The sequence below is a fragment of the Hibiscus syriacus genome, unplaced genomic scaffold (genome assembly GCF_006381635.1).
Source record: "Hibiscus syriacus cultivar Baekdansim isolate YM2019G1 unplaced genomic scaffold, ASM638163v2 tig00111392_pilon, whole genome shotgun sequence".
In the NCBI taxonomy this organism is placed as follows: Eukaryota; Viridiplantae; Streptophyta; class Magnoliopsida; order Malvales; family Malvaceae; genus Hibiscus; species Hibiscus syriacus.
In genome coordinates, this window is record NW_024063078.1 from 104,908 (window position 1) to 132,801 (window position 27,894).

At 34.5% G+C, this 27,894-nt stretch overlaps 1 protein-coding gene and 3 pseudogenes across 1 annotated transcript; 1 reads left to right on the top strand and 3 right to left on the bottom strand.

The window, feature by feature from the left end:
- Positions 1 to 2,352: 2,352 nt before the first annotated feature.
- Positions 2,353 to 3,870, bottom strand: LOC120160540 (annotated as a pseudogene).
- A 16,891-nt stretch (positions 3,871 to 20,761) lies between these two features.
- Positions 20,762 to 21,696, bottom strand: LOC120160382 (phospholipase D zeta 1-like). The gene is made up of 4 exons (XM_039170799.1): positions 21,607 to 21,696; positions 21,452 to 21,517; positions 21,074 to 21,130; positions 20,762 to 21,025 (listed from the first exon to the last, which is right to left on the bottom strand). Exons 1-4 carry the CDS (start codon positions 21,694 to 21,696, stop codon positions 20,891 to 20,893), a joined length of 348 nt encoding a protein of 115 aa, XP_039026730.1. The 3' UTR covers positions 20,762 to 20,890.
- Positions 21,697 to 21,756: 60 nt separating this feature from the next.
- On the bottom strand, positions 21,757 to 24,859 carry LOC120160542 (annotated as a pseudogene).
- Positions 24,860 to 25,126: 267 nt separating this feature from the next.
- Positions 25,127 to 26,496, top strand: LOC120160543 (annotated as a pseudogene).
- Positions 26,497 to 27,894: the final 1,398 nt, after the last annotated feature.

The window sequence follows — 27,894 nt, forward strand, 5'->3', positions numbered from 1 at the left end:
ACATTTAAAACAAATATTGTTTTGTAATCACCTTTAGCTTAATAAAAAAATAATTGGATCCAAAATCCACGTGTCAAATTGATCACAATTGTCAAATTCAACGGTAATTTTATATTTTAAGCATGAACCGATGCACAACATTCTTAAACGCCAAAACATTTACCCATGAAACGAGCTAAATTTTGTCCTAGTGGCATTGTCCTCAACTTCTTTTTATTTTAATATAATATTAAATCTCTTAATTTTAATTTTACTCTTCAATTTCTAATTTCTATTGTTAATTATATTTTATTCGTGAATCCAATTAAGTACACCAGTCCCTACCAATCAAAATTTAAAAAACCTACTCATTAAAATTTGTTTTTATCATTAAAATTTTAAAAACCAAACCGATCAAAATCAAAACTACTCATCACTCTCAACGGAGGATTTAAACATAGTTTTAAGTAACATTCGCGGTCACATTTTTCGATCGTGTCGCGTTTATCACGGTTGCGGATATAACGGATTTCATTGCAGTCATTGCGGGTATTGCGGTTGTGAATTTTTTTAAATGTCGCATAACTTATCCTAAAATGACTAAATTAAATATAATTAAAAATGATAAAATTTAAATTGTATAAATTTATATTACTGAAATCAAGACTCAATTAAATAAAAATTAAAGTTTACATTTTAAAATATGGATTAAATTATAAATTCTAAAAGTGAAAGGGATCTCAAATTAATATATCATTTAAAATTATATTTTAAAAATTATTTAAAAAAAAGAAATAAATCACCCCTTCCCTAACCTTTCTGCCTCCCCTTCCCCGACCTTTGTACTGGCCTTCTGCCTCCCCCTTCCCCCGTCCTCCTTCCTCCTTCCTCCTTCCCCCATCATTGTTTGAAACAAAAATGGTTATGGCCTTCTGCCTCTCCCTTCATCATCCCCTTCCTATTTCCTTCATCATTGTCTGAAAAAAAAAACTATGTCACCAGTGTTTGTTTTTAAATCACGGTTGTTGCATCCCGTTATCGGCGCAATCATCTGTTTCTCGTTAAATTGTGAGCACAATCGACCGAGATTGATGTGAATCTGTGACTCTCCGCAAAAACCATGAAAAATCAGTTTCAGACGGTTATACGATCGCAATATCACAACCGCTATCACGTTTTCGGAACGCTATTTGATACTCTGGATTTAAACTTTGGATGTATGAAAATTTAACAAACTAATTATTATAATATTTAATCTTTCATAAAAGATAACAATTTTAACATTTAATATAAAGTAATATTGTTATAGTAGCACAATAATGGTGTTTTTATTTGAAAATTAAAATTCTTGCGATAAACCCTCCTAGCTTAGTCTCTTAGGCCAGTTGAATATAACAACCAATAAGGGCATCTCTAATGCTGCGCTGCATTGGAGATTTTCTCCAAAGTAGAGTTAAGCAAGCTCTCCAAAATTAGATAAATAATCATATTAATTTTTTTGTAATTTTTTGAATTTTCTATATTTTTTCTGATTTTTTTATATTTATAAAATTAATATTATAATAGTTAAATATTGTGAATAAAGTAGAATTAGTGGTAATGTAGAGATAGCGCTAGAGATAAATTACTGTTTAATCTCTAGAGTAAAGATAGAGATACGCTAGAGTAGAGATGAGGATTGAAGATGGCCTAAGGCAAATTATAAGACCTTGAACTATGGTTAACAATTAGGGATGACAAATGGATATACTTTCGTGGATTCCGTACCGTACCCGCTTCAATTGGGACATGGATGTGTATAACATTAGTAAGTAATGGGTTGGTGTGGTTTTAGAAAGGGATATCCGTCGCGGGTAGTGGGCGGGTAGTGGGTTTGAGACCTTACCCACCCCGCATCCACCCACCCACTAAATATCCATTAAATTTTGGACCATTATAAATTTAGGTATAATTTTAAGGTTTGCCATTTATTTGTGCCAAAGAACAAAAATATTATGTGTTTGTCATTTATGTTTCTAGGTTTTAATTATGTTTTTTTTATTATGGTTTTATGTACTCTGAAATCTATGTTAACACTAAACTCAGATAATCCTTAGTTTATTTTATTACATTTCTTATTGGACGTGTTTGTTTTACGTTTGTTGCTTATGTATAACTTAAGGTTGCTGTCAGGCGGGTCTGGCCGGGTACGTCTCCAGTTGGGTAGTGGGTGTGGGGATGGATTTGAGAATGTATCTGCGTGGGCGGATGTGAATTTAAAAAATTTTACCCATCATGGGTGATGGGCGAGTGATTGATTTGAAAATATTAGGTGGGTATGGAGATGGGGAGGGGATATCCGCAACCGACCCGTCCGTTTGCCATCCCGAAATGTCAAGAGGATAACCTGTCAATTTGCCTATAATATCAGCCGCCGTAGCGAGACTTCAGAGATTCTGGAGGCTCCTCTTCCATGATGCCGGAACCCGTTTTCGCCAAATACGTCCTGATTATGGTTGTTTTGTCTCCGAGGAAAGTATGATCCAGAAAGTTGTAAGCAATATCACCTAGATTCTTAGCTGCCTATACACTGAAGTACCACAAATCTATTACTCGGTTTAACCGAAATACTTCTTAGCCCAACTAGAAAACTCAATTGGCATTGGGAATTCATAAATATCTTCTTAAATATTACCACTTGAAGAGATACATAGATCAAAGTATCAAACCACACAGAAATACAGAAATGAAGAGTCGATTTTGATAGCTTATTAACGACTTCGAATCTAGAAGGAAAGTTTTATGCATTCTTCATATACTTTATGCATGTGCTACTCGTATTCGTGTGAGAGTATCGGATGTTGGTGTCCGATACAAATACTTTTAAGATAAATGAAGAGTGGGAGCAACATAACTTGATACATATGATGTAGGACTACAGCGTGAGACGTGCATCAAATATAAAATAAGTACATACCAGTGTCGAAGATATAGACAGCACGGCAAGATATCATCTCGCCAAATCTTCTCGATGTTGCAACGACCATAATGCTAGAAATAAACGTCCTTACTTCCTGCACAGAAGGCATAAGCTTTTGTTACAAGTATAATGAATGAAGCAACATCAACAAGTAACAAAAATCATAATTTCTTTCACTCAGAACCACAAATTCACAAGAAACCTAACCTTTGCATCTAATTTGAAAGAATTCCTCATCACTGTAACGACCACAAAGAACCTGCATTGATATCCCAAGCAAATATAAACGAAAAATTATGACCCTTTGAGAAGTCCCAAGCTATGTTACTTGAACTCGGGTGTTTGTGTGTCAAATACTGGTAAATGCGTGACATGATATGTTTAATTTTTCTAAAAATTTTCAATGTATTTGGAAGATAATATCTCCCTAACCAAGTCGTAGTATATAACAATTAACAGGTACAAGTGTTCAAATACAACTTTTAAAAAAGAGTCCGAGCAACATAAGCGACAAGAAAAGGTAAGTTAATCAAATTTCACATACGGCTGGATTGGCAAAGGGCTCTCCATCAAGTGTTTCTGGCAAGACCTATAAAACAAACAAATCAATCCTAAATATACACAAAAGCAATAAATGGATAGCCAATTAGCAGTAAATCAAGTAGGAAGAAACTTACAGCTAGAAAACGGAATTCGAATTCTCTTTCAATGAAAGCTGGAATCTAATTTTACAAAGAAATAGAATTATATCAGGTAAAGCTGAAATTTGCAACTCAAAATTCCAAAATTTTGAAATAGAAAAGCAATACCTCTGATTTTTTAATCTCAAAAACAGTAACAATCCTTCACAAGGTTCTACACTTAAGCTTGATATCTCCTGAAATTAAAAAAAAACGTCAAAATTCATCTTTAAACATGGAGGAAATAAGCATTTTCAGATCAAATTCCCGAATAAGTAGGAAACGGCTATTCTTTCTCGTTAAATTCTCAGTATCCAAACATAACCTTAGTTTCTGGCTTGACGATGCCACGGTCAAAGAAAATTGGAACAACGTGAGCAAAGACACGCCTAAATCCTTTCAATTTCGCTACTCTGAAGTTTAATAGATTTGGAAACGTACTCCGCGCGCTCCTTTCTGCTCGGAATCAAGCGATGATCGATGAATCATGATGATGATCATCAATAATATCAAGTTGGAAGCTTAGCTATCTGTACCAACCGGAGAGGAGGGAACCGACGCCGCAGATAGAGATATGACCACTCGGTGAGAGAAGCTTTTTAAATCGGATATCTCATCGAGTTGATACAGCTCCAGTTGAATCGCGGCGAGTTTCGTGTTGGAGTTCATTATCGGAGAAGGTATCCGGAGGAATCTACGGTGAAGAGGAGAAGGAGAGGTTGGAGACGAGAAAGCGGTGGGGACAGGGACGGTGGCGCGTAAGGTAAAAGCACGGGTGTGCGAGTGCGCTGGTGGAAATGACAGAGGTACAGATGGAGAGAATGAAATGGTCATAGGGAGCAATATGCCGGTGAGCATTTGTTGCGAAATTGGATATATTATATATAGGATTTTCTAGTAAATTGGAACGTATGATGACAGTCACGTGAGATGTACGTGAATAAAAATTTTAAAAAAATTATAATATTATTAATTACTTTAAATTATTTTATTAAAAAGTATAAAAACTATAATAATGTTAATTATCATTTCAAAATAATAATATTTTAATAGTTTTCAATTCAATTAGCATGTATTTTTTTATTTTAAAGTGGTATATATTCTGAATATTTTTAATCATTTAACAATTAATGTTCTTCAATTACTTTTTACAGTCGTTTGTGTTCTTTAATCACCCATGACCCCTAAAAATAGAATCGATTCTTTTAATCACTGAGGTGAGTTGATTTGTATTAAATTAACATCTAATTAACACATAATACTATTAGGAATAGACACGAATGAGATTCGATCAAACTCACGTTAAATTTAAGTGTAAACTTTTTCCATAAATTTAGAAAAGCTCCATATTATATTGAAATATAACTCAATTTTTATAATAACATTTAATTATCAAATAAATAGATATATAATTCTTTTTATTATCAAATAAAATAGAAATTTAATTAAAAAATATAAAAAGTAATATTATAGTAATTATCATTGAGCATATAAAGATCAATTATATTATTATTTTTTGAGTTGAATGAGATCAAATCAAATTATTTTCATCATAAATCTATCCAATTTTTTTTTTTAATTTCAAAAAGAATATAACAAGATCAAATAAAGTCAAACTTTGCCTAATCTAGAAATATTTTTTAAAATGACACATATTTTAATAACAAAAACTTTTTGTACGAGATAAATACAAATAAGATTTCAGAATAAATATATTAATAAAATAAATAACTAAAAAAATCAGATTTAAAGAACAAACTTGTACCCATACTCATGAAACCTACTTTTGTTACTGTTCGTCGAGCTTAAACCAGATACTCAACCCTATGCACCACCTATTTAATCAAAGTTTAATAATATAAGTATATTTATACTAATATAGGTCATGAAGTTTTTTTAGGAAAATAATTAATTAATTTATGAGTAAAATACACAATTTCTCACTAAACTATATCATCTCTCCTATTTTACTCATCATACTTTCAATTTTTCTAATATACTCACTAAACTTTCAAATTATTCATATTTTGATCCCTCTGAAATATTTTATTATTATTTATGAATGATGTGATATTTTTTTATTATTTAATTTAAAATAATTGAAAATATAAACTAAAAACAGATGGTGGTCCGAATCTGATGGTTGTTTCACCAGAAAATGTCTCAAAACCCATTAATCTTGACTGAAACGTTTCAGCTTTCTTACTTGTGTTCTCCAATTCGTAGACTTCAAAACAGTTTTCGACAAAATGGAGGGCTAATTCAGACTTAGGGTGTCGAGACGAACAAGACCCATGAAATTTAAGACTGAACAACTACCATCTATGACGGTCGGCAATGGTGTCTGTGTAACACCCCCAACCCGTATCCGACCCGGATACGAGTATGAGGTGTCACATTGACTTTTCAAACTTTGACTCTTGATAAAATTCAAAGAAAATTTAAACATTTCATTAAAGTAAAAGCGGTTTCGTTACATAAACTAACCACAATAACCAAAATCAATCAGAGCATACTTAATTCAACCAATTAATACATGCTAACTATACTCAAAATAACCAAAAACATTTAAATCATCTATTTTCTGATCTGAAATTTTGTAAGGGAGATGCTGACATGTATTGCTCCTCACAGCTTCTATATTCACTTTCTGTAACCTGCGTGTGAAACACTCACACGCTAAGTCGATGACTTAGTGAGACATAAAGAAAACACATCTAATGGAATTCATACCCACTAATCATGCATGATTGTTTTATGCTATCAAATTATACAACTCAATTACATATACATCAACATATATTCATGTATATTATGTAACAGATACCATAACCCCTATCACATATATATATCATATCATGCAATTCATATCACACATCATATACATATATCACATACATTGTTCTCATATCACCAACTTGTTTATTCTTACTAATTTCCTTGTCATTACTTCAATTCCGTCATATGAGCGTATAATGAATATAAACATATTATATATATTTTAATATGCCACAATACATTACTAATTTCTATAATCATATAATACATAAACGCATAGCATCTCATATCACCATGACATATATGCACTTCTACCATGTCACGAGAAATACACATATATCATTATATCAAATTATGTTCTCTTTTCAAAGCCCATGTACACATGTGAGAACTATAGATATGTGAGTCTATAGAGGTTGTGCACTATGATGTCACCACATCTCGTATAATTGCACCGAAGTGCCACGTAGAATTGCACCGGAGTGCAGCGTAGAATTGCACCTTAGTGCCATATAATAATGTCCATAAGGACCACATATCATTCCTTAAGAATCATATACATATACTAGGGATCAAGTATGCGTCTCACCAGATTTCACACATATTCCAAAGAATACATATATGTCCTGAAGGACCACATATCATTCCATAAGAATCATATACATATGCCAAGGATCAAGTATGTGTCTCACCAGACTTCACACATGTTCCAAAGAATACATATATGTCCCAAAGGACCACATAAACCCTCGACTCTTGGCATGCCAACTATACCCCTAGATCTCATGACACATAACATGGGCATTAATATTTATGTTAACATACATTCACATATACACATAGTCATGTAGTTCTTTCACATAGCTCATCGTCATATAAATCACATATCCCATATACATATAAACACATGGTTCACTTACGCGTAGAACATTTCCATATAATCGCATAGTCATATAATATTTCATATATCATATATTTTCTCTTTCATATATCTCATATCATGTATCATATCTTGTGATCATATAATCATGTTATTTATAATCATATAACTTCTACTCATAGGGTTCAACATCATTAAACTTAGTTACCTTTTTCATATCATCATACATTTATATATTCTTATATGTCTTATCAATAACCTATAAACTTACACATATTATCATATATCATATTTTAATATAATATGTATAGTAATACTCTATAATTGTATCATATAATGATTTTACCCAAGTACTCCTTTGTAAAGTTTATATTACAAGTTCAATTAGTCTCATTCTATCTTATAAATAATTTCCACTTATTTTATATAATTTTCCTTTTCCACTCACATAAACCATCTATTTATTTAGTTCAATTTCTCATGACTTCCATAATACTCTTTAATAAAACTTTGTAGTTCTTCACTTTAATACATAAACCATAGTTTCCTTTAATTTATCAATCCTCCCTATATAACTTATGTATCCTTATTTATTCCCTCGAATTTATACTATTCTCTTAGAGTCTCCTAACATTTCTCGTATAACCACTTATACCATATCATATGACTTATACTTGATTATCTTATTCTCTCGTGCTCATTTCATTTCTTATGACTCTATCATATAACTTATCCCATGTTTTTCCATTATTACATAATAAAGTTTTACATAAATCATATAGCATATACAAAGCATATCATTATCTTTAGTCATACATACAATCAATGTAATATAGATAATCACATATAATTATAACAACACATAATCATGTCCATGACTTCATGTACATTACTCTAGGAAATAGACTCATCGCAAGTCTTATTTCCATTAAACACTACATATCACTAGTATGCACTCACCTTGGCCTCACTAGTGAATTCCAATCTCTTATCTTTCCCTTGATCGATCTTACTTGCCAAATGTTCTGGAATTGCTTTACGCGCAGAATCTACATAAATGTACATTTTGAGGCAATCATTAGATACCTACACCTTGTAATTAGATACTAGCAACTTAAACGAACTTATTTTACCAATATTCACATTTTTCCTTTAGGGGGAATTGATTCCCTCCTGTGGGGGAATCGGTTCCCCTATGAGATTCTGAAATTTCTGGTTCGCTTGAGGGGGTATCGATTCCCCATTGAATGGGTACCGATTCCCTTGAATGGGTATCGATTCCCCTTGCCCAGAAATCATATTTTCAGCATGAAATTTACTTCATTTCATCTTAAACACTTCATATTTCAACCTCTTCTATATATTAAACTCAAACACACATACTTAAGCCCATTTGTACTCATTTAATTCATCTTAATTCTCAAAATCCTCTCCTCTTAATGAAATTCAAGAATTATACTCAATTTTCAACATGTTCTAAATTCCTTTCTATCACTCCAAATCTCTTAATTCAACTATTGACAAGTCAAATTCAACTTATCAACTTTATTTCAAGATTTCATTCAAAAACTCAAAATCTTTAATCTCTCATATACCTTTCATCTTGTTGTTTTAGAACCAATTAAGCTTTCCTTAAGCTTAATTACCATCCAATGATCAAAACCCAACCTTTAGTTGAACAAATAATCAACTAATGAAGAAACTTACCTTTGCCCTTGAGCTCTTACGGGAGGAGAAAGAAGAAAGGAAGAAGAGATGAAATGTTTTCATCTTCCACGTTTCAATCTCCTATTAAAGGGGATAAAAATATCTTTATTGTCAAATGACCATTTTGCCCTTTATTACTTTGGATAATTACTAAAAACTTCCAGGGATTATCTCCACATAAATCATTGAACTTTTCAACTTTTCCACTTTAATCACCAAATTTTGAAATTTTATAATTTAGTCACTAACCCATAATTTGGGATGTTACAAATCTCCTCTCCTTTAAAGAAAATTCGTCCTCGAATTTTCACTGCACACCTTGATAATAACATGTCTGTTAATGTTCTCATGTTGTTTCCTTTACTTAATCTTTCTTTCCCATAGTTCTTCAACTACCCTCTTTTTTTTACATCCTTATCATATCACTTATCATATAACCAATAGCATCAGTTCTTATCACTCAAAATCATTAATCAATCAAATTCCTTATCAATCTTTAATTACCTTGCAGTAATAACCAACCTTTATTCCATCATCGCTTAATTACTTCTTAAACTTCCTTAATACATATAAATTATTCTTTATTCCTCTGACTAAATCTGCTTGACCAAGAAACATAACCTTTATTTATTCAAAATCAAAATCTCCTTATACATAAATCATATATTTTCTTTCATGCTCACATACTCTTTTCCTCTCACTTGTGCTCATCTCTGATTACTAATCTTTATCATCTCTTCATCACTTTGATAATCAACACTCCTTGCACATACCTTATTCTTCGTAAAGTCCTTATTCAAATCATAATACACATATACTTGACTTCCTTCAAACATATTAATCCTTTACTCTTTCCGGTCGAAACTAACTCAGCATTAATTTATTTGACTCATTCAACTCACATTCTTACTCATTCACAATGCAATTTTCCTGGGTTCAAACTCAGGCATTACAATTTCCTTTATCTTATAAATAAATCATCAATTCACCTATTCTTAAACCCTTGCAAAACAGTACCTATATCACTTGATCCTTTTAAAATAATTTTGCTTTACCTATTTTCTAGCAGAACTTTTAATCCAATCCATTACTTTCCCTTCTAACTTAACTTCATATTCATTCTTAACTCCTTATTTAATCTTCCAGTACCAGACTCTACTATTCAAGCGTATCTGTCTTTCATCAAGTTTTGATCCTTTGCTATGGAATACAACTAATTCAAATCGAGTCTGTAATTGACAATCATAATCTATGTCTCTCTTCAATAATGTCAATTTTAATGAGATACGAATTCTCTTAATTCTTCTGAGATCTCTCTAGATCTTTAATACAATTCATCACTTCTTGAAAAGAACAAATTTATTTATTTATTTATTTTAACATCAATAATATTCTTTTCGTCTAGGCACAAACCCTCCATACCTCACTTACATACATCATTTTTCCTTCAAATAACTTAACAACAATTTCTTCAACTTATCAAACTATATTCATATCCCTACACATTACGATTCCTCTGTTTTCAAAATCAAGCATTCTAACTTTCTCTGTCTTATAAACTGATTGTTGATATATTGATTCTTAAACTTTTCTATTACTTTATAACTTTCCTTAACCATATGAATCCTTATCTCCTTCACTACATCACATTTACATGGTCGAGATACACAACTATATCCATATCCGTTTCATATTCGGTTAACTTATCCTAATAATGTCTTCAAATCCTTTAATCTCAATACACTTTTCGTCACATAAACTGGTTAGCCAACGCTAACTCTTTTCATCTAGAATGCAAACCCTTATAATATCCACATTTTTCTTTTACCCAGTACTATCTCTTTGTTTCAAATTCATCACACTAATTGCATTTATCTTATAAACTGGTCACTGATTCACTTATTCTTGAACTCTTGTACAATTCTAGCCACATCCTTAGATCTTTTAACTTTCTTATGGTGACACTTGTTCACCATATTCGATCGTATCCATGAAATAATAAGAATACTTCATATCACTTTTCTGATACAGACCTATGAAAACTTTCTAACACTATTCTAATATGATTTCAACTTTCTGAAATCAGTCTTTGATCTTATGAGGCACTTTCTGAATTGTACGCTCTTCCCCCTGCCTGGCCAGGGCAGGTGAATTGCTATCACAATCAGGAATATTGCCTCTTACTTCACTTCAAAATTAATATAATCATACTTTTATTATAACTTAGCAATCTAATTCTATTAGCAAGACAACACACTCCTTACACTATCAGATCAAAATTTTTCACCTTAGTTGGAATGTACACATTTTATGACACTTTGGACTTCGGTTTATGCCGAGAATCGGCTAAATCTTAGCTCTGATACCATTAAATGTAACACCCCAACCCATATCCGACCCGAATACGAGTATGAGGTGTCACATTGACTTTTCAAACTTTGAATCTTGACAAAAATTCAAAGAAAATTTAAACATTTCATTAAAGTAAAAGCGGTTTAGTTACATAAACTGACCACAATAACCAAAATCAATCAGAGCATACTTAATTCAACCAATTAGTACATGCCAACTATACTCAAAATAACCAAAAACATTTAAATCCTCTATTTTCTGATCTGAAATTTTGTAAGGGAGATGCTGACCTGTATTGCTCCTCATAGCTTCTATATTCACTTTTCTGTAACCTGCGTGTGAAACTCTTACACGCTAAGTCGATGACTTAGTGAGATATAAAGAAAACACATCTAATGGAATTCATACCCACTAATCATGCATGACTGTTTTATGCTATCAAATTATACAACTCAATTACATATACATCAACATATATTCATGTATATTATGTAACAGATACCATAACCCCTATCATGCATATATCATATCATGCAATTCATATCACACATCATATACATATATCACATACATTGTTCTCATATCACCAACCTGTTTATCCTTACTAATTCCCTTGTCATTACTTCAATTCCGTCATATGAGCATATAATGAATATAAACATATTATATATATTTTAATATGCCACAATACATTACTAATTTCTATAATCATATAATACATAAACGCATAGCATCTCATATCACCATGACATATATGCACTTCTACCATGTCACGAGAAATACACATATCATTATATCAAATTATGTTCTCTTTTCAAAGCCCATGTACACATGTGAGAACTATAGATATGTGAGTCTATAGAGGTTGTGCACTATGATGTCACCACAGCTCGTATAATTGCACCAAAGTGCCACATAGAATTGCACCGGAGTGCCGCGTAGAATTGCACCGTAGTGCCATATAATAATGTCCATAAGGACCACATATCATTCCTTAAGAATCATATACATATACTAGGGATCAAGTATGTGTCTCACCATACTTCACATATGTTCCAAAGAATACATATATGTCCCGAAGGACCACATATCATTCCTTAAGAATCATATACATATGCCAAGGATCAAGTATATGTCTCACCCGACTTCACACATGTTCCAAAGAATACATATATGTCCCGAAGGACCACATAGACCCTCGACTCTTGGCATGCCAACTATACCCCTAGCTCTCATGACACGTAACATGGGCATTAATATTTATGTTAACATACATTCACATATACACATAGTCATGTAGTTCTTTCACATAGCTCATCGTCATATAAATCACATATCCCATATACATATAAACACATGGTTCACTTACGCGTAGAACATTTCCATATAATCGCATAGTCATATAATATTTCATATATCATATATTTTCTCTTTCATATATCTCATATCATGTATCATATCTTCTTGTGATCATATAATCATGTTACTTATAATCACATAACTTTTACTCATAGGGTTCAACATCATTAAACTTAGTTTCCTTTTTCGTATCATCATACATTTATATATTCTTATATGTCCTATCAATAACCTATAAACTTACTCATATTCTCATATATCATATTTTAATATAATATGTATAGTAATACTCTATAATTGTATCATATAATGATTTTACCCAAGTACTCCTTTATAAAGTTTATATTATTACAGGTTTAATTAGTCTCATTCTATCTTATAAATAATTTCCACTTATTTTATATCATTTTCCTTTTCCACTCACATAAACCATCTATTTATTTAGTTCAATTTCTCATGACTTCCACAATACTCTTTAATAAAACTTTGTAGCTCTTCACTTTAATACATAAACCATAGTTTCCTTTAATTTATCAATCCTCCCTATATAACTTATGTATCCTTATTTATGCCCTCGAATTTATACTATTCTCTTAGAGTCTCCTAACATTTCTCGTATAACCACTTATACCATATCATATGACTTATACTTGATTATCTTATTCTCTCGTGTTCATTTCATTTCTTATGACTCTATCATATAACTTATCCCATGTTTTCCCATTATTACATAATAAAAGTTTTACATAAATCAAATAGCATATACAAAGCATATCATTATCTTTAGTCATGCATACATACAATCAATGTAATACAGATAATCACATATAATTATAACAACACACAATCATGTCCATGACTTCATGCATATTACTCTAGGAAATAGACTCATCGCAAATCTTATTTCCATTAAACACTACATATCAATAGTATGCACTCACCTTGGCCTCACTAGTCAATTCCAATCTCTTATCTTTCCCTTGATCGATCTTACTTGCCAAATGTTCCGGAATTGCTTTACGCGCATAATCTACATAAATGTACATTTTGAGGCAATCATTAGATACCTACACATTGTAATTGGATACTAGCAACTTAAACGAACTTATTAAACCAATATTCACATTTTTCCTTTAGGGGGAATCGATTCCCTCCTGTGGGGGAATCGGTTCCCCTATGAGATTCTGGAATTTCTGGTTCGCTTGAGGGGTATCGATTCCCCTTGCCCAGAAATTATATTTTCAGCACGAAATTTACTTCATTTCATCTTAAACACTTCATATTTCAACCTCTTCTATATACTAAACTCAAACACACATACTTAAGCCCATTTGTACTCATTTAATCCATCTTAATTCTCAAAATCCTCTCATCTTAATGAAATTCAAGAATTATACTCAATTTTCAACATGTTCTAAATTCCTTTCTATCACTCCAAATCTCTTAATTCAACTATTGACAAGTCAAATTCAACTTATCAACTTTATTTCAAGATTTCATTCAAAAACTCAAAATCTTTAATCTCTCCTATACTTGTCATCTTGTTGTTTTAGAACCAATTAAGCTTTCCTTAAGCTTAATTATCATCCAATGATCAAAACCCAACCTTTAGTTGAACAAATAATCAACTAATGAAGAAACTTACCTTTGCCCTTGAGCTCTTACGGGAGGCGAAAGAAGAAAGGAAGAAGAGATGAAATGTTTTCATCTTCCACGTTTCAATCTCCTATTAAAGGGGATAAAAAATATTTTTATTGTCAAATGACCATTTTGCCCTTTACTACATTGGATAATTACTAAAAACTTCCAGAGATTATCTCCACATAAATCATTGAACTTTTCAACTTTTCCACTTTAATCAACAAATTCTAAAATTTTACAATTTAGTCACTAACCCATAATTTGGGATGTTACAGTCTGAACACCTTATGTTTTTATCTTATATTTTCAGTTATTTTATATTAAACAAAAATAAATAAATACTGCATCATACATAATAATAAAATAATTTAAAGTGATCAAAACAAGAACAATTCAAAAAATTTAGTGAGTAAATTAAAAAATTAAAATATGAGATATTTAATCACGTACGAAATAGTGCAATTTACCCTTAATTTATGCAAAGATCGCTTCATTGATTTTTCTATAACTTAATTTCTTTAGTAAATCATGTACATTAAAGATAAAGTAAAATACTAAATCTCATAATCAAATTATACATAACAAAAGCTCTCGTGACAAATTGAAATCGTCTCTTCAAAATTTTATGTGCACAATAAATAGTATAGTATTAAATCTAATGCTTTTATTAACAAAATTATAGAAATGTATAAAAATGATTTGTTTTACTAATAAACGATGATATTATGTACACAATTTCACGTATGCCTCAAATATACATATATTGTACAAATACACAAATTGCCGGTCTACCACAAATATATATATATATATATATATATATATATATAATATATATCAAAACACAAGAATTTATAGTGGGGAAACCGAACCTGTAAAGGAGACAGCTTGGCTCAACCTGGCGCTTGGATGGAGAAGATGATGGAGCGAGAAGCCTCAAGATGATAACAGTAGTCGATGATCATACAAAGAATGATGATGACTGTTGAGATTCAAGCTTTAGTGGTAATTTGTACAGAAAATGTATATATCATTTGCAATGAATCAACTAGCTATATATACAGACTTGCACTACTTAGCTGGCTTAGCAGTTATAACAGCCTGAACTAATTACTAACAACTCCTTAACAGAAGCAGTTATAACCATCTTATGCATGCACTCACACTCTCATTCATACATACATACATTCACATCTTAATATTCTAATATTCTCCCCGCTTCTTCACCTCCTCCTTCCTTCATTGACAAGGTAGAACACGCACTTGATCTCTGAACACTTCAAAAGCTCCCTTTGTCTATGGCTTAGTGAACTCGCCTGCCGCCTGAGCTGCAACTTTCTCACGAACGAAATGTACATCAATGTCCACATGTTTTGACATTGCATGATATACTGGATTTGTGCTTAACACAACAGCACTGGTGTTAACAGGAGTATTTCTGTTGGCTACTCCTAGTTAGGGATGGCAAAAAAACCCGAATCCGATGGGGAAAATCGAAAACCGAATTAAACGAGTCGGGTTCGAGGATGATAAACAGGGACGGGGACGGGGAAAACCCATTTATTTTAAACGGGGACGGGGACGGGGACGAGTTTGATAATCCCCGCCCCGATTACCCACCCCGATTACCCGCCCCGATACCCGATCCGATAAATATTAAAAATTATTATTTTTATATATATATAATATTAATAAATTTAATTTAAATAAAAATATATATATTTAATTTAAATATATATATATATATATACCCGGCCCGATTCCAGGCCCAATACCCGACCCAATACCTGGCCAAATACTCGTTTAAATAACTGTTTATGCTAAACGGGGATACCCATTTCCCCGCGGTTTTTCCCGATTACCCGACGGGGATCCCCGTTTAAATCCCCGCAGTTTTTTAAACGGGGATGGGTATCGATTTTTTAAATGGGGACGGGGACGGGGGGACCAATACCCGGCCCGAACCCGGCCCATTTCCATCCCTACTCCTAGTTCACCCAATAACGAACTCACCCATGTAACTTCAGCAGTAGCCTCAGCAATGCTTCGATACTCAGCCTCCATTATGGTTCTAGAGATAGTTTTATGTTTCCTCGAGCACCAAACTACAGGGCATGCACCAAGAAATACCATATGTCCAGACACTAATCTCCTGTCATCAAGGCTACCACCCCAATCAGCATCAACAAACGCCACTACTTCAAATGACTTACTGCCAGTGCCAGAAAATGTAAGTCCATAGTTAAACGTTCCAGCTAGGTATCGAAGTATCCTCTTTACTGCAGCCAGATGAAACTCACGTGGGGCATGCATATACTGAGCTTCCTTGTTCACACTAAACGCCACATCCGGTCGTGTATGAAATACATATAACAAGGCACCAACAATGCTTCCATACTCTCGTGCATTAGCTAACAATTATCCAGCTTCCTGAGTCAACTTTGGTGATCCTACCATCGGGGTAGCTGTTGGTGTGGCATGCAACAAATTTGTCCTCTCTAACAGTTCAATTATGTACTTCTTTTGAGACAACACCAAATATTTCGTACTCCTTTTGACTTCAATACCAAAAAAATAAGACAACTTCCCTAAATCCTTTAAAGAAAACTCCTGGTTCAAAGCTTGCACCACACCATCAATGACACGAGATGAACCACCTGTAAGGATAATATCATCCACGTAAACAAGCACGTATGTACATCAGCTTTCATCATTTTTAACAAAAAGTGACACATCAGCTCGAGATTCACTAAAGCCCAACCGAATTAAACTAGCTTTTAGTTTGTCATGCCAATTTCTTGGTGCTTGTCTCAATCCATACAACGCTTTATTAAGCTTGCATACAAGCAAACTACCATCATCAGCATACTCCTCGAATCTAGGTGGTTGCTGCATGAATACGTCCTCGGTCAAATCACCATTTAAAAATGCATTGTTCACATCAATTTGTCTCAAAGGCCAGTTCTTTGCAATCGCAAATGCAAGCACTGCATTCAATGTAGGAAACTTAACAACATGACTGTAAGTTTCTTTAAAGTCACAACCAGTAACTTGAGAGTATCCTTTAGCAACAAGACATGCTTTGTGTCTCTTAACATATCCATCAGGCTTCTTTTTAACTTTGAACAACCACTTGCAGCCAACAATCTCACACCCTGCAGGCAATTTGACAAGCGACCAGGTATTATTCCTTTGCAGTGCAGCAATTTAAGCTTGAACAGCTTCTTTCCAGCTGGAGACTTTGATTGGTTCATAAATGTCACCTGGGACTTCATCAACAGCTGCAGTCATATAAGCTTTTGGCTTGAATATGCCACATTTACTTCTCGTCAACATTGGATGTCTATTTACTTGAGCATCAGTCATAGTTCTTGTGTTAACAACATTATGCCATTGATTTAAGCCTTGATCATTACCCTGAGTACTAACAGCTTGATCTTGCTTATCACCACCAGTATCTTGACCAGTATGCGAAAATTTACCTGATGCTTGATACTCAACATCTTGCACACCACATGTATTCTCTATCAGTCCATATCCAGAATTGACACCAGGCAAATTACCAGTTGAACTACTAGAGCTGCCACTACTGTTGACCATCGAAGTATGACCAGCTTCTTCAACTCCTCTTTCACTAAGCAACTTAGTTACATCAGTCACAACCTGTAGTGGGCTAGAACAACTCTTCATGTTAGATGTGACAGCCGTATGACCATTATTCCCTGCAAAGGGAAACTGCATTTCGTCAAACACCACATGTCTCGTTGTGTAGATTCTACCATCTTCAGAAAGACATTGAAAACCTTTTTGTTGCATACTGTAGCCTAAGAACGTACAAGGCTATGACATGAAATCTAATTTGTGTTTCAAATAGGGTCTCAAATGAGGAAAGCAAAGACACACAAACACTTGTAACTGCCCATAATCAGGTTTCTTATGATAGAGTTTCTCAAATGGTGAAACTCCTTGCAACACTCTTGTAGGGAGTCTGTTTATCAAGTGTACTGCAGTAGCCACTGTATATGCCCAAAACTTAACAGGCATTGACGCTTGGGTAAGTAGCACTAAAGCAAGTTCTATCACATGTCGATGCTTACGTTCGACCACTCCATTTTTCTTCGAGGTATGTGGACATGTAAGCCTGTGTGTGATGTCTTTCCTCAACAAACAATTTGACAGCCTGCGATACTCCCCTCCCCAATAACTTTGAACAACCTTTATAGGTAGATCAAACTGTACCAGAACCATCTGCTGAAACATTTCAAATGCATTAACTGCTTGAGCCTTGTCTGTTAATAAATACAACCATGAATGTCTGGTACACTCATCAACAAATGTCACATAGTACTTGTAGCCATTCGAGACTACATGTGAAGGTCCCCAAAGATCTGTAAATACTAACTGGAAAGGAGTTTCATACACAGTTGTAGATGCAAAAAAAGGTAATTTATGGTTTTTTCCTAGATGACAGGCAACACACGTTTTATTAATACTGGAAGGCAAGATTATATTCAATTCCTTACACACTTTTACTAGGCTTTCATGCGAGGGGTGTCCCAAACGCTGATGCCACAAATCATACACAGTCGTAGAGAATTGTGTTGCATAGGCTGCTGCCTTAGAACTATCTGAAATTGATGAATCAAGTGCAAAAGGGTATAAACCGCCATCTTCCTTCCCTCGAAGCAACATTACACCAGTCTTCTTATCACGAATGCAACACTCATGTGCATGGAATTCAAAGAAAATGTTGTTATCCCTAGCAAGCTTTGACACCGATAATAAATTTTTGGTTATTCTTGGTACTTGCAGTAAATCAGTTAGTAACAGTACACGAGTGGGTGTGTACAAAGAATATTTCCCAACAGATTTAATCTCTAATGCAACACCATCACCAACAGTTAATTTACCTAGATTGTTGAAATCCATAGGTTGAGAAACATTCATGTCATCAGAGGTGACATGATGAGTGGCTCCCGAGTCCACAATCCACTGCTCACGACCTGCTTGTGATTTATTAAAACTAGACTTTTGGCTAGCACCACAATCACAACCAACATCATTTCTGTTATTATTGGCAGCATAATAAGCAGTACTTGACTCATTCTTGGAGTAAGCATTATTGTTAGTTGTAACTCCAGGAAAGTCTTCATCAAACCGATGCCAACATCGATCAACCAGATGGCTGGTTTTTCCACACAGCTGGCACTGTAACCGAGCTCTACCCCGTCCTCGACCAGTTGATCGACCACACGAATACGTCTGACGAGATGCTGCAGAACACTCAGATTGATCAATAGCTTTACTCGATATTTGTCCTTGTGCAACATGAGCACTCATAGGAAGTGACTCGAGTGGATCACAAACCCCAACTAGTTGAGTTTTAGCATCCAACAACATGGTGTAAATAGCATCAAGTGACACTGATTCGCACATAGTAGTTATGACCACCACAAAAGGTTGATATTCGCGAGGCAATCCCTTCAAGATACTAGCAACTTGCACTGCCTGAGATACAACACTTCCACATGATGCTAGAGCATCACATACCTCTTTAACTCTAGTACGGTACACTCGCATTGATTCATCTCCCTTTTTTAGTGACTAGAGCTTGTAATGTAAACTAATGACAACAGTTGTGGATCGATTTGAGAAGAACTGGAGCACCGTGTTCCTGACTGCTGAGGCAGTTTCAGTACCCACAAATTGAGGCAACAATTGAGGACTAATTGTTGACAACAACCAGGACGCTAGAGCACTGTCCTGCACAACGAACTCTTCATACAATTCATTCGGTACATCTTTACCAACTTCATTGAGCACTGTCTGTGATGGAACAAACATCGAGCCTGTGAGTAACCTTTCCAATCTGTGACTACAAACAGAGATCAATACTTACTGCTTCCATAGCAGAAAATTTGCCTCATCAAGAATGACATTAACCTTTTTATTGGAGAATGTCTTTGCATTCCTCGACACAGTCTCCATTGAAGGCAACCGATCAACATCCATGATGAACCTTTCTTTTTTTTAAGCAGCGAGAGCACGAGAAAACTGCCCAGATCGTCTAGCGAAGGATACCATGTTGAGATTCAAGCTTTAGTGGTAATTTGTACAGAAAACGTATATATCATTTGCAATGAATCAACTAGCTATGAATCAACTAGCTATATATACAGACTTGCACTACTTAGTTGGCTTAGCAGTTATAACAGCCTGAACTAATTACTAACAACTCCTTAACAGAAGCAGTTATAACCGTCTTATGCATGCACTCACACTCTCATTCATACATACATACATTCACATCTTAATATTCTAACAATGACGATATCGATATGTACATACATATGTATATGACGATTTCCGTGCAAATTTGTTGCGGGAAAAAACAGGTGAGGTGTCGTTTGCAAATGGACGCGAGTGCTTCTCTCAACTTAATGAAAAACTTGGGGAGATGCATAATATTCACTCTCATTAAACACAGGCCTTAAATCTTCTTTCCACATGAAATCCAAGGGGAAAGAAACAAGATGTCCACGTACTTACTTCAACCTATCCATCGGACCCGTTTGTTTGATATTTCCGTTGTGGTATGATTCTAATTTCTCTGGGGCTATTCCTAAATCGATTGCAGTGTGACCAAGTCTTTCCTTCCAAAAGGTGATACTTTGTCGGAGCGCAAGCCTGCAGGTTAACGCCCATCGAGTCGAGTATAATAACCAAAGAGAAAAGGAGGAAAGAAAGAAGATTTGGGACACAAGAAAAGACATCCTGATAGATTGTTGTATTCATTTGTTTCATAATATGAATGTATCAGGTCATTGTGCAGTAGCAACTAGCAATGCTTCGACTCAGTTTTTCTGAAATTGTGTTCGGCACTCCTGTCCGACACATATATATGGGAATGTGACCTCCAAAAAATCCTCCAATTATAGGTACATACATAAAAAATTGGACCATGCCCATATTGGATACATCCTCTACCCCGACACTCGCATCCGAGTCCAAGTAACATAGGTTCTTAAATCATGGTATCATCTGATTCTTTTAATCAGACAATTCCTGAATATAAAATATGAAAGTACTGAAGAAACATACAAATCCAGTTCTTACCTTCGCAGTCGCATCCCATTTATCTTTATAACTTGAATCACTTATGGGATCGATTATTTGATTTATCTGAGGTGAAAAGGAAGAACAAATATATCAGCTGAATATGAATGTAAATTAGGGAGGGGGGGGGGGGAAATTGATGAGGGCTGTCAAACCTCTCCTTTACGAAGACCGAGATGTTCAGACCATAATGAGAGGCGCAGACTCAATGTGAATTTTCCAGCCTCCCGTGGATTTCCTCCCATCTGAATGTTAATCGACATCAAATTTCTTGGAGAAGTAATACAGTATCTGTAATAACTTTGCTAAAGAGAGAAAAATGGTGGAAGTATTCCATCCATGAATCAACTAATCCGGAAATGAAGTGGTACCTCAGAATCTCTAGAGCCGAGTAAACTTCTGTCATTGATATTAGCAGATTCAATTAACGCTGCAGAGTCGTCAATTACCATGATTTTACTATGCACATATACCTGGAAAAATAGTAGGCACAAATGTATCATCAAACAAGCACATGCTACATGCTAAACTTTCATTGTTAAGTACTACGACATGATATAATGCCACGGAAAAGAGAACTGCATAGAGGCGGCAAAATGATAAGCAAGATAACATATTACTATTAGTGCAAGGACATACCGGACTTGTAGCCACAGGACCGTGACCGGAAAGTTTACCATACGATCTAAGGCCATAGAAAGATATGTAATCATGCTTTTTAGGACCAAGAACTTCATAGAGCTTATGCCATATTGAATTCTGTCCTCTGCAAATGGTTCGGTACTGCCAATGCATTATGGCTCTCAAAGATGCAGCACCAGCGTCATCGAGCCCACCCTGTCAAAACTTAAAAATCAGTTCAATTATTAATACAATTGCCTGAACTCCAACGTTTAAATATATAAATAATAAAAAAAATGTGACCAAAATGTACAACCTGGAAACCAGGAAGGAGTGGTATAACGATAATAACCCTGAAACACTTCTTATCATTGTAAGCCCGCATTATACGCCGGTATAATGCTTCTAAAACACGATTCCGAATAATTTCATCCCCAGAGAGGCCTGATGTAAAAAATTGGTTCTGCAAAGAATGAAGCAACAGGAGTGTAAGCCATATGTAATTACACGATTCGAAGCGAACTGAAAATAAAAATATCGAGAAAATCAAAACAAACCTCTATGTAAACAAAGTGTTCCGCTTTCTCAATGAGAGAACAATAAGCACAGTGAATGCTCTCTTCTATTTGGCTAGTTCCAGCAGACCACTGACTGACACTTCTTATAATCTGAATATTAGAGAGATTATCACAAGTTCAGACCACTTAATATGTTGAAAAATCTCTCTTTAAATAAAAAAGAAGGTTGAACTGAACAATAGAAGTACCAGATCATGTTCCATCATAATTGCAGCCAGCCCAAATTAACTGCAGGTAGACTTCCTTTCATTAGTGGAAGTTAAAGCTTATTTGGCACAGAAGAGCTTCATAGCTGCAAAAGCACAGTACTGATGGCTTGAACCAAAATCATGACCAGAGACACTACTTCCTTTCAACAAATTTTTTACTTACTAATGAAATAAGACTGAAAATTTGGGACATCAAAGCAACAAATATAAATGAATATCCGAAGCCAGATGCAAAACTGGCAAAAGTCTTGATGGGAATACAACCTACCTGACAACGACATGAAGTTCGGGGACTGACCTGTTCAGCTTCATTTACAAAGCCAACTTGATCATCTCGTTCCTGTGTTTCCCACCACTCTGGGTCTGCAGCTTTGCTTCCAGGCTGCCTTTTTGCATCCGAAGATCTTTCCACAAGAAGATCCAAGGAATCAAGGTCATCAACAAAGCCTTTCACGGGCATGTCTGCGACCGATGGTTCTATCTTGGACTTCTGAAATGCGAAAGAAACACTTTTACTGCCATTAGAGTCCAGCGCTTTTGATTTCGGATACCCACTGCAAGTATCCAACTCGGCCTCTTGAGGCAAAAATAGAGGAATATCTTCAACAGCTGATCCAGAACAAAACGAATCATGTCTTTTGACCCCTTTTGAGTTGTCCAAATCGTTCTTGCTCTCAATTTCAATCTTTTTGCTTCTTCCCATATAATGTGGAATCACCATATGATGCTGAGGCATGAGTAGTGGAATTGTTTCCTCATATAGAGCTTTATTTCTCTGGTAAAAAAACACTAGAACTTTGTTAAATAGCAAACTTATAGAATTGTTCCAGTTCACTATATTAATTTTAAATAAATATGACCTTGGCATAATTCCAGCGCTGAACAAAATGCCGTGCTACATCACGACAAGGTGGTCTCCAGAGTGCACAATGGACATCATGCCAAGGCATTCGAGGATATTTTCCTCGATCCAACTCATCTTTCGTTACATCTTCCCATGAATTAGGTTCAGATTCCCTGTAAAAATGAAATTGGTTTCATTTGTTACACTGCATCATATTCAAACCAACTCATAATTACTTCTAACCATAAATATTACACTTTTTTCAAGAAAATTATCAGGAAGGAAGAAAGGGGGGCAATAAACAGTCACAAACTCTTGAAGGTTTTGAACTCGTGATCTCTTTACATAAAAATGAACCAATAGAATTCTGCAAAATGTTGGAGAATATCTATTGATGCACAAGCCCAAAATTATGAGAGATGAGGTATGAAAATCAGCCAAAAATATCCAAACAGTTACTTGCAATGATTTCTTCAATAACACACTAAAGCAGAATGGTGTATATAAATTAGGCATAAAACAACCGATGACAACTTCATGAAAGACCAAAATGAATGCAATTCAAGTTCTAAACAAAGTTCTGAAAAATTAAGAAGAATATTTGCTTGCTAATAGCTTACCGTGGGTTATAGTAGTCTTTTCCAGGCCATACTAAGGGAGGATTATCACCCACCTTGTGTTCAAACGTGTCATAGCGACCAATGCATAAATCAAGTCCACCAATAAAACAAATATGGTAATCAACAATTACAAGTTTTTCATGGTGGGACCTACAGGTAAAAGAAATACATATAAAAGTGAAAAATCCAATGTAACGAAAAATGCCAGTTCATACTCGATTCTCCAAATTATGCATACCATAGATAAACACCATCAGAGAAATGCTTTGAAGCTCTCTTGCTATAGACACTGTTGATCTTCAAAGCAAGGTCAAGTTCTTTGTAGAGAAGGATGTATATCTGCAGTCATAGATACATTCAACATTTTCATATCAGGGTTGAACCATAATTACATAAATCGCTCAATAACCCACTATCTACGTACTGTACGTTGCGATCCAAAACGCGGTAGGAACGTGTTCCACCCCACAAATCTCGTTTCAGTTCTGTTCCAATTCGCGTACCGGAACGGTGAAATTAGTGTACCAAAAACCCATAGCGAAAATAATGGAAGCATAAACCCCATGAAAGCAAACCAAAGAAAGAAGAAACCCACCACAACAAACTAAAGAAAACAAAAACCCTCACAGCAGAAGCAAAGGAAACAAAAGCCCATCACAACAAAAACAAAGAAGCAAATATAGGGGTAAGGATTCAGTAGGAGAAGGGGCGGCACGAAGACGGTGGAAGGGCCGATCTTGCCAGTCGGCGGTAGGATCGACAGATTTTTTTATAGGTAATTTGGTAAAGGAAAAGAAAGGAAGATGGACTGGCATTATAGAGAAGGAAAAGAAAGGAAGATGAGGAGTACTTGTGCACTGAAAACCGCCTTCTATTCTCATTTCCGTATTTTCTTAACGTCTCCAATAGATAGTTTTTGAAATGCTTCTCTGTTCTTTAGGTGACAGACTTGACATTGGCTAGGGAAAACCAGACAAATTTTGAGGAGTACTTGAACAATAATCCAAATGCACATCCGGGGATCGATTTGACCGAACTGTTTTGACTACCGGCTTCTGGTCAAGTTACAAGTCTTTTGATCTCAACCTTCCTGCTGAGATGGTTTGCACATAAATATCACAAACATTTCATTTTTCGTTCTTTGTTTTTCGGTTTGCTACTTGCAAGTTTACTGAAAATCGCCAACTTCGATTTTCTTTCTTCTCTCTTCCATCTTTCCCCTCAAAAACCTCTTTAGATTAAGTGTGTTGAAGTTTTCAGGGACTTCTATCAGACAAAAACCAAACACAGGAAACTTACTTGGATATATTCCTTGGGTACTTGTAACCTTATTGGGAAGTTTGAACCAAAAACGATGGAATTGATTGTCACGACGTATCAGGTAATATGACCGAAAAGGTTATTTTAGTCATATTCTTTTTTGTTTTTTCCCTCTTTATTCTATAATAGCCAAATGGAGTTGAAGAATCATTCTTGCTGATACCAAGTCTTCATGGTCTTTAGGCGTCGGCCTTATCGCTGTTCAATTCCTCTAATAGACTGAGCTATTCGGAGATCATGACACAGTTGAACTTAACCGATGATGACGTTATCAGACTTCTGCATTCATTGTCATGTGCTAAGTATAAAATTCTGAACAAGGAACCAAGCACAAAAACAATCCTTCCCACTGATCATTTCGAGTTCAACTCCAAGTTTACTGACAAAATGAGAAGGATCAAGGTACCTTTTAACAAATCAACCAACCAACATTCTGATTTACTCCTTTTGAATAAATAATATTTTCTAATGCATTTCGTTGCTTATCAATCAGATCCCTCTCCCCCCTGTGGATGAGAAGAAGAAAGTAATTGAAGATGTTGACAAGGATAGACGATATGCCATTGATGCCTCAATTGTCCGCATCATGAAGAGTCGGAAAGTTCTAGGTTATGGAGTTTGTCGAGCAGCTAGGCTGCATGTTCAAGGTTCGTCACGACTCTTTTCCTATTGTACACCATGTGCACAGGTGTCTGCTGTTACTTTCTTGCTTTCCAAGGTTGTGCTGATAAAAAAAAATTTACAATTGCAGCTCGATTTCAAGGGGATCAAGAAGCAAATCGAGGATCTAATTACTCGAGATTATCTCAAGAGGGACAAAGATAACCCCAATATGTTCAGGTACTTGGCGTGATGCGGGAAATAGTAATTATCCTGATGAAGTGATGTCCATTTTGGTGCTGCACATAGCTCGAAACAGCTAGATTAGGCCGGTTCGCAATGAATGTGGCATATAAGCATAATAAGATGCTACCTGGTGAGAGCAGGACCTGAGATGCTTGTATAGTAAGAGCCAGGTTTGGTCAAGTTGTAAAATTGTGAAACCAATCGAGGAAAATTTGTAATCGATCCCATAGTATGGTCCGACGCGGCAGCGGACCATCTAGTACTCGGTTTCATGTTACTTTTGAAAGCACATTCCATGACTTCATTTTGATGCTGGTTTGCTTTGTTCCATCAAAAGTGGGGAAATGCGTAGTTTTGTTGTATACTTTAAATCTTCATTCTGCTTGCAAGTTTGTTGAAATATCAGGAATGGCTTTTGAGAATGCAATCAGGGTTTTTAATATGTTAGATTCTTGGGTAAACTATCGGTTTAGTCGTCCAACTTTTTAAGTTTTTTATGTTTTGGTCACTAAACTACGAAAATTTTCGTTTTTATTATTTATGTTGTCCTTTGAATCTGTTCTCGCCAGTTTCCGTTAAATTGTTATCGAAAATAGTAACGTAATCTTGTGATATTACATTAAATTTTCAAGACTCTTAATTGAAAAATAAATATTTAAAATTAGGGTAAAGTATACAAATGGTCCCTCACCTATAGGGTGATGCTTTATTGAGTCCCTTGACTATTAAAAGTTACAAAATGGTCCTTCAACTATAGGGTGTTATTTTATTGAGTCTCTTGACTATTGAAAGTTAAAAAATGGTCATCTGACTATTTAATACGTTCTAAACTCTTCATGTTCCGTTAAAAAGATTGATGTAGTCTGAGCTGGATGTTAACTTGAGGGCTGAGATATGATAAAATATGATCCTATAATCTAAAAAAAATTATCATATCTCAATTAACAAGTCATCGTTCAATTTAGATTGTTGTCAAATTTTTAACGGAAAAATGATGAGTTTGGAACATACTAAATAGTCGAGTGACTATTTTATAACTTTTAATAGTTAGGGACTCAACAAAGCAACACATATAGTTGACGAACCATTTTGTAACTTTTAATAGTCAAGAGACTTAATAAAACATCACCTTATAATCGAGGGATTATTTGTGTACTTTATCCTTAAAATTAATCATCAAAACAAAAATACAAAAACACCTAAGGTATAAAATATATCATTTACATAAAAAATCTAAATTAAAAATAGTAACCTATAATAAACTTTTATAAGATTCAATTTAAATTAATTTTTTAATAAATTAAATATTAATAATATTGGAAACAAAAAATTAAGTTAACTTCAATTAAAAAAACACTTGATCGATATTCAACTTATATAGATTTGGACAAATAATCCCATCTTT